Below are 9171 nucleotides of genomic sequence, written 5' to 3'. Positions count from 1 at the left end.
TATAATTGTGCTATATACGTTATTTTTATACGTTACTTTTTTTGGAAATTATATTAAACGTAATATTTTATATGATGCGAATTTTATGCGGCTATCCGACCCAATGACCTAGACCTTAGGTTGACCTTTTCAGCTAAATAACTGATAATAAAGCACAAATCATGTTAAATCTGAACGCAGGATAATTTCATATTCCAGAGTTTCCAAGATGAGGAATCGAAGCAATTCTGGTGTCAGATTAGATTATTATCAACGTCTGATCAACAGGACGATATTGAAACATCAGGTAAGAGGAACATTGTAAACATGACACATAATTTCGAGGACGTAAGAAAATGTGTCACGTAGTAGAGATCTATTAGGATTAGGATTGTACATGAATTTTTGTGGGGGGGGGGATTTGCATGCGTGAATAAAATATTATTTTGAAGATATTTTCAACAATGCTTTACTTTTTCATAGAAAAATGTTTACCCATTAAATCCTGACAGTTCAATCAGATTTACTTGGCTTAAATTTATATTTTTAGTATTTTTCCCATCAAAACAATAATTGTGTCCCCTATCAGCTGCATGGATGTTTCTCAAGAGCAGTGTCAACTTCATAATATTTATGGCCAAACTTGCAAAATTATTTTACCGTTAAAGTGAAATCAGTGTACAAATGGATAAAATTGTTACCAAAGATTGGGATTATAGACGTTTCGCCCCATGGACGTTTCGGCCCAGGACATTTCGCCTCACTTCAATGGACATTTCACCCCATTTCAATGGACATTTCGCCCCACATGGTATATGGACGTTTCGCCCCATGGACGTTTCGACCCAGGACATTTCGCCCCACATCAATGGAAATATCGGACATTTATAGAAATTCACAAGCATTACACCATTGTCTTCATTTTATTTTAGGGGCCTACCGTTAAGATTTAATTTCATGCCCCATAATCCCATCACTCTCATCCATTTCAATTACGTTCAGCGTGCCGTTATATCAGACAATATTTTCCTTTTTTTTCTTCATTTATGTAATAAGACTGATCAGAAAATTAATATATCGTTTACAGTGATCATTTTCTATATGGTAGTACTTTTATTTTTGCTGTTACACAAACTGATGAAAACCACTTTTACCGTTTGTAGGAAATTGGCTTATCGCCACTTATAAATGAAGAACGTGGTGTAATGCTGATGAATTTCTATAAATGTCCGATATTTCCATTAATGTAGGGCAAAATGTCCTGGGCCGAAACGTCCATGGGGCGAAACGTGCATGTACCATGTGGGGCGAAATGTCCATTGAAGTGGGACGAAATGTCCATTTGAATTGGGGTGAAATGTCTTGGGTTGAAACGTCCATGGGGCGAAACGTCCAGGTACCCAATGATTGTAGGGTGTGGTGGGGTGGGGCAAACACCATCCTTCAATTAATGAACAGGGCTATTCACCATTAAAATAGGAGGCACCATTTCTATTTCATGTATTTTTTTTGAAAAATAATGGTTTATCTTGTGCAGTAAAGATAAAGAGGCTAAATGAATGATGTAAAGTTATCATGGTACCTAAATATTGGTGTTGAAAATATATATATTATAATTAATAAATAAATAGATAAGTAAGTTACCTTTAAGAAAAAAATCACAAATAAGACACTTAAGCTATTCAGCAATCATTTACAATAGCGTTTAAGATGACATCTACAACAAATGAAATAGATCAGTTTAAGCATAGGAGTCTGGTGTTTTATGAATAAAATTCAATAAAAATTTGTGACACCACTAATTATCCTTATTTTCATTATGCATATTTTATTGCTGAAGCGTCAGACCCTGGCATGTTGAGTGAAAGTAGAATGCTAATTAAAGACAATGCAGATGTTTGATCACGTGTGGCACATAACAGACAGTTCCAGTAAGGCTCTGTGCTATATAAAAAATAGACTTTTTCAGTATCCCAGGATGAACATGGCATATCACATGTACACCGACCATTTGTTTCCAGCATTGATCAAATGAATTTTATTTGTGCTGTAAGTCAGTATGAATGATGTCTGGTCATTCATGCACAAAACAAATTCAGTAACCTTTGCTACATTTCAAGTTGCTGACACAAAAATTCAGTGAGAAACAGATGTGGATATCATCCACAATTCTCTGCAAAATGAACTATAGTTTTAGGGCAATTATTGCAGTAGATAACTAAAAAGAAAATTGGCATTCTGCAAAGTATTTACACAAGTAAAAAAATTGTATAGTGCAGTCTCCCAGATACAAAAGCTGTTATGGAATAAAACATTTAAATTGATCATTTGATGGAATCAGTTTTAAAGGACACTGCCATTTTCTGTCATTACACTACTAGTTTTGATAAGGGTAACCAACTCTGATTATAATAACCTGGGTTTTTAGAAACATATTTTCTCATTAATGTATTTATTATTTAAATTAATAATGTGGTTACAATTCTTTTGTTGTTATGGTTGAGACAAGATAAAATAAATTATTTTTTTCCGGAAGAAAAGAGATAGTCACAATCCAGACAACAATCTGCACAGGATATGCAGACAGGAAAATGGCCCACCACATGGACTCAATCCTTGGTCATCGTGCTTCCCAAGAAAGGAAATCTACAGCTTTGCCAAAACTACAGAACCATCAGTCTGATCAGTCACTCAAGTAAAGTCATGCTGAAGATAATTCTCAATAGACTAAAGCCTCAAGCAGAAAAAATTATTGCTGAAGAGCAGGCAGGCTTCTAAGGAAGGAGCACTACAGAATAAATCTTCAATTTCAGACTCCTTTGCGAGAAATACCTTCAGCATCAGCAGTATCTATACCACATCTTTATAGATTTCAAAAAGGCCTTTGATAGGGTGTGGCATGTGGCCTTTGTGCAGGTTGTTGAGCACCTCGATGACAAAGCCATCATTGATGTCCTCATCAATGGCAGCAGAAGAGATTGGTTTCGAACAACAGTTAGAGTCAAACAGGGATGTGTACTGTCACTTGCACTCTTCAACATTTTCCTGGAAAGGATCATGGAGGATGCCTTGCATGACCACAAGGGCACTGTCAGCATCGGAGGAAGAAGAATCACCAGCCTTCACTTCACAGATGATATTGGTGGTTTAGCAGGAGAGGAAAAAGAACTGGGTGATATGTTTGAGCACATTGACACAACCTCCACAGCATACGGTATGGAGATTAGTACCGAAAAAACCAAACTGATGACAAACAACACCAATGGCATCATTGCAAAAATAAAGGTCGGAAAGAGTCACAAGCTTCAAGTACTTGGGATCAGTTATTACAGATGAGGGCTCCAAACCAGAACTACTTTGCAGGATTGCCTACACAGCAGCAGCAATAACAAGGTTGAGACCAATATGGAAAGATACCAACATTGATTTTGGTTTCAGAATCAGGCTGATGTGTTCAATTGTCATCCATCTTTCTGTATGCTTGTGAAACATGGATGCTCATATTAGGTCTACAAAGAAGGATTCAAACCTTCGAAATGAGATGCTACTGCAAGATCTTGGGCATCCGATACATTGACCAAGTAACCAACGAAGAAGTCCACAACAGGATCCAATGAGCTATCAGATCCTATGAAGACCTCTTGACCATTGTAAAAAAGTGTAAACTGAAGTGGTATGGTCATGTCTCAAGATCATCTGGACTGACAGAAACAATCTTGCAAGGCACATTGCGAGGGTGTAGAAGAGGCAGACAGAAACAGAGGTGGGAAGACAACATTAAGGAGTGGACAAGCATGGGATTTGGAGATTCCCAAAATGCAGTAGAGAACAGAGAAAGATGGAGAGAATTGGTTGTAAAGTCAACTGTGGTGCCCCAACGACCTCTTGAGTGAAGGGTTTGATGATGATGATGATTTTTTTCCTGTCTCATAACTTATGGTTAAACTTTTTGTTTCCTAGTTCATATGTCTCAAAACATATAGACATAAAACATTGTGTTGAATTTGCTGCTCTCTGCCCCACATGTTTCAGTGAAGTAGGTAAATAAAATGCTTATTTGATGACACACTGAAAGAATTTAATTAAAATAAATTAACCTTGAAATGTTCTTTTTTATTTTTATTTTTTGTTCTTCATAGACAATTTGTGTGCAAATAAATGTATTCACTGTCTGAAATTGTACGCTATGATGTAGTGTCCAGATACATAGTGTATATCACCTATGTTGAGTAAAAATATTGATATGTTGTTCATTGATGTGAAGATGTATAACTGAATTGTGTTTGGTGATCTTCAAGGGTTTATGCATGTTATTAAACTAAAAACTGAAAAATTGGATCAGACAAAATCAAAAATGAGAGAGAAAGGAAAACAACAGTTGTTTCGAGGTACTGGCAATTCATGCATAACACTGTATATGGTGTAAAATAACGAGGAGTATTATATCCATGTTATTAATATAAGAATATTTAAAAAAAAAGAAAATATTCTTACTTGCATGGGTTATAAAAGTATTTGTTAATGCAGTGCATGCTATTCTACCTTGAAGACATCAAGATAACAAGGTGCAAGCAGTAAATGTTTGGGTGGTTACTAAACATGCCTGGTAGATTAAAATAAACCCATTGTTTCAGCTTGATATAACAGATACAAAAGTTAATTTATTTACAAAGCAAGCCAACTCTGGAAGCCTACTTTCGATTCTTTTAAGTATGCCAATTTTTTATGTACAAAGTAGGCTGACTGAGAGAAGCTGACCTTTGATTCCTTTTATAGGTGTTCACAGTTATTTTGAAAATATATTGAAACAATGAAACAGTTTTGGTTCTGTAATTTAGAATTTGAACATACATTCTGAGAAATCTATTAAAGCATATACTGCAGCTGAATATATTTCAATTGACAGTTCACAAGAAGTTCAGATAAATTGTTAACTGAATATAGAACCATATGGCACTGAGCAAGTGTGAAATTTACAGCTCGATCAAAGGGTTGGGAAAACAATGCAGTGCTGCCATTACAAGCTAAGGGCTTTGTGTTGGCTGGCAGATATCTAAGGTAGTATTACTTGGGAATTAGACCTGGCTTACAATATGGCAAATATAAATAAAATTGGAATTTTGATTGCATCAAACACAGTGTACAGCAAAACAACAAAGTACAATACAAATACCAGTTGTTCAGACTTGCATGAATGTGGAAGCAATATGATTACTATTAAACATCTGAGGGTAAACAATATTGATGGACACCCACTCTGCAGCAGATATTTGGAAATTTAATATGTTAAATTATGAAAATCCAAATAAATGTAGATATTAGTATCATGGAATGAATACCATAAGACAACAAAATGCTTTTCATATCATAGTCTATATGCAAATTTAATTTCAGTTTTGGTGCATTTTTGGAGATGCAAGTTTTGAATGATTTCATTCTTAAATGCAACAGTTGATACCCACATTAATCATTTTTCCAGGTAAGCATCAATATTATGATTAAAAAATGTCCCAAAACATACTACTCCAAATACAAAGAGCTTCCCTGGAACATACATGTACAGTGCACAAAAAAATTACTTCAGAAATTAATTTATGGTGTCCCAACATATACAATAAATATAGTAAAACACTTTGAATAGGTCTTTCTCTCACTTTTACCTTGTGCTGCAATTTCTTTGATTCTACAAAAGGTTTTGAAAGGCCACATTTCCAGATGAATATGTTTATTTTTTAATTAATAAGGTTATGACAATTGGGAGTGAATTGTAAAAGATAAAAATAAGTAAATTGGTTCGGTATGCTAAATATCATTGATAAATCAGTGTTTTTTAAACTCAGTTTAAACTGTTTTTATCTTCAGTTTGGCACAAGCCTTCATGTAAGAATCCTATGCAAATGCATAAATATCTCATGAATATTCATTAATTAATTTTAGAACTTTATCGTAAGTTATTGCAGCTCATAAGGACCTAACATGAAACCACCCAAAGGAAGGTTAAAATTATTCATCTGTGGAAGACAGAGCACAATTTGCCACTTTGTCACTTTCCTTTATTGTTTATTACATGTCAGATATTACTTTAAATAACATCAGTTCTGAAGAGCTGTTATTCCAACAAATAATCAACTAAAGACAGATACAGATACTTCATTATTAAAGACATGTAGACACATATACATCAGACACAAAGCGTAGAGATATTGCCCCAAAGTCAGATAAATCAAGCCCCCCCCCACCTGTGTTGAAGCTGATGGAAATTTTGAAGGTTTGGTGTGACGTTTTTACTAAATTGAGGAACGTTTGCAGACAGATCTGTCGGCAACACATTGGTGTACATTTCTGACACTTACTGGTATTTCTTGCATCTCTAAAGCTACATGTACATGTATCACCAAATGAAGGGGCTTTTTGGCCTTACAGTATGTACAGAATATTTCTGGATCACATCCTATGTTTTAATTTATAAATCCACATGGAAAATGTAACCCATGTTCTCTGGCCATTTTGAAATTTGAGGCTACCTACAGCTGTTACCAAATACCAGTAAGTTTCTAAACTGTATGCATTTTAATGAACAAATTACAGCAGATCATCAAAATGTCCATTAGTGTCAACACATGTTTGGGTGAGGGTGGGGTGGGGCTGATTATCAGACTAATTGCCCTGTATTCCAGCATACACATTTTGACAAAGTTTCTTTTTACTCTACTGTAGCTACTGTTTCATTATAGTTGTACCACCATTAGATATGGTTCCATTAAAAGTGGAAACACATTTTAAGTTTATATAACTTTATCTAAGAAGGCTGAATGTGACCAACTTTGACAAAAACGTTTATGGCATAGGCACCTTCTACTGTTGGTCAAAATGAATGATGTGTCAGATATGAATGAAGATACATGTACAACAGTAGAGGAACCTCAAAACAGTTGTTTTCTTAGCACATGCATTCAACATCACTGAAAGTAGTTTCAAACAGCATCCTTATGGTCCAGATGTCATGCATTTGGATGTTTAGCAGATGATTCCACATGTGTGATCTCTGGTTTATTCCAAAATGGACTAGAAGTAAAATAAAATTTTTGTTGTGCATGTGCACCAACCACATATCCTGCATACAAAGCTCCATTAAAATCCTTGAAAGTAGGAGAACCTTATGCTGAATTTCTCAGATATTCCTTTCTTGACAGTTTTTCATGGGGCATCATCAGAAAGTGACAGAAATAAAAGTAAAATCTTATTGTACATTTACACCAACCTGACATATAGCCTGCAAAATTTTAAATAAAAGCGACAAACTGAATTCCCAAAATACACCATTTTGAAGAATTTTAAAGAAGATTCCCCAAGATACGAGCCAGGGGAAGATAGGTAATGCTATTTTGCATTTACACCAGCCATATATCCCACCTTCAGAATTCAAAAAAATCCTTGAAGCAGTGCAAAATGTGTACTAAATGCTGAACCCAATTATCAAAACACCCCATTTTGGATTTTAAAAAATTCCAAAACTAACTCCAAAAATTAATTCAGGGGAAAAATATCCCCAAATGTCCTTTTTTGACTATTTCAAGAAATGTTTAAAACATAGGGTGAAAAAATTCATTGATATATCAATGTATCAGTACTTTTGCCATACCGATGTACATATACATACAAGAGGTGGGTAATGAATACAAAACAATATTTACTATTGTTATGAATATGTAATTTAATTATTTATTTGTTAGTTTTAATTTTTTTAATTCTCTTACATGCTTTTGTAATGTGATATTGTTTACTGGATTTGACATTGTCCAGAAATTCAGTTCAGTTCTGTTTGATATTTTAAAATTTTTATTTTTTATTTCATTGATAAACACCTAATAATATAAACACTGTATCAAGTTTTTGACCTTGATTCAGAACCAGTGACAGTTATGGTAAACAACTTTAAAAAAAAATTAAATTCTTTCACAGAGTAAGAATTATTAAGTTAAGTCAAGGCCATACCTGTATGACATGATAATTATCATGTAACAAACTTCTATTCCTTCTGGAAGGATGAACTCTTGACCCCCATTCAGGAATCTGTTTTGTGTTTTAGTTAGTCTTATAACTAATGTTATGATAAGAATTCAGTCAGTCATGCCTTAACATTTGAAAAGTCAATTTGTTTTATGCTCTGTCCAGTTTGGGTAATTATTTTATTTTCCTCAAATTATTTGAATTCAAGTGATTCTTTTTCCGGGAAGTACATGAGTGCTCCTACAAAATTCTTGGATAAAAACATATATTGGAAGTTATACTGAATTCAAAACTGGAATAATATTTTGTCATTAACCAAGAAACTGTTGATATGACAGCATTTTGCAGGTTACAACAGATGTCGTCTTCCATTTTGGATTTCATTGGGATTCAAACTCAGTTTCATTCAGTCACCTCTGTCTGCGGCGGTTCGAGTCTAAGATTCAGCCAATGTGGGTATGTGAGAAAGCTTGCCAGTAGCTTCTCGAGGGTCGGTGGTTCTTTCCGGGGTTTTCCCGGGTTCTTCCTCCACCATTAATACTGGCTGCCATGTATAGCCTATCGTGTGCTGAAAAATGGCGTTAAATCCCACAACAACAACAACAACAACAGTTTCATTCAGGACTTTTTATTACTAGGACTTTTACTTATTAATTCTTGGATTTTTTTTGGATTTGATTCATAAAACCGTTAGATCTTTTTTCTAATTTTTCACTTGATATTCTAGGGAAATAAATTAGTTGTTAACTTTTACAAAGCTTGTTGTCTTCACTCACTTTTGTTACTTTTTATAAGAGCCTAGACTTATAACCCTTATAAAAGTTACTTTAATATTCAGCAGTCATGAATAATTATTAGACATTTGCCTTTTTATTCTTTTAATTGATAATTCATGTGAGACAGATGACACAGGCACAGGCACTCATTTTTGCCAGTGAAAACATGTATTGACTACACCTGCTCGCCTTCTACAAATTAACACAAGGTGATGTGGTTTCTAATGACTCCCCCATCTTTGCCAGTTTGATGCTTATTAACGTATCCCAACTCCATGTTCAGAATAAAGGGAGACATTCCAAATGTGTTCTTCTTTTATAATGAAGTACTTTACTCATCACTTAAAAAAACCATTCTTATGAATAATTTACTTTATTGATTACTTAGATTTAATTTAATTGCTAC

The 9171-nt window shown here is 34.3% G+C and overlaps 1 protein-coding gene across 9 annotated transcripts in view; it reads left to right on the top strand.

Annotated features, from left to right (window-relative positions):
* Positions 1-73: 73 nt before the first annotated feature.
* LOC149797543 (putative phosphorylase b kinase regulatory subunit alpha) overlaps positions 74-9171 on the top strand; it is a 180993-nt gene continuing 171895 nt past the window's right edge. For all 9 annotated transcript variants that reach the window (XM_089962405.1, XM_089962407.1, XM_089962413.1 and 6 more), the window contains exon 1: positions 74-286. In XM_089962405.1, coding sequence (XP_089818531.1) covers positions 209-286 — 78 coding nt within the window. In that variant the 5' untranslated portion in view covers positions 74-208. The remainder of the gene's footprint in view (positions 287-9171) is intronic.

The sequence above is a fragment of the Sinohyriopsis cumingii genome, chromosome 6 (assembly GCF_028554795.1).
Source record: "Sinohyriopsis cumingii isolate HCF-2022 chromosome 6, ASM2855479v2, whole genome shotgun sequence".
Taxonomy (NCBI): Eukaryota; Metazoa; Mollusca; class Bivalvia; order Unionida; family Unionidae; genus Sinohyriopsis; species Sinohyriopsis cumingii.
Note: the sequence above shows the minus strand (reverse complement) of the source record. Positions and strands in the feature narration are given on the sequence as shown.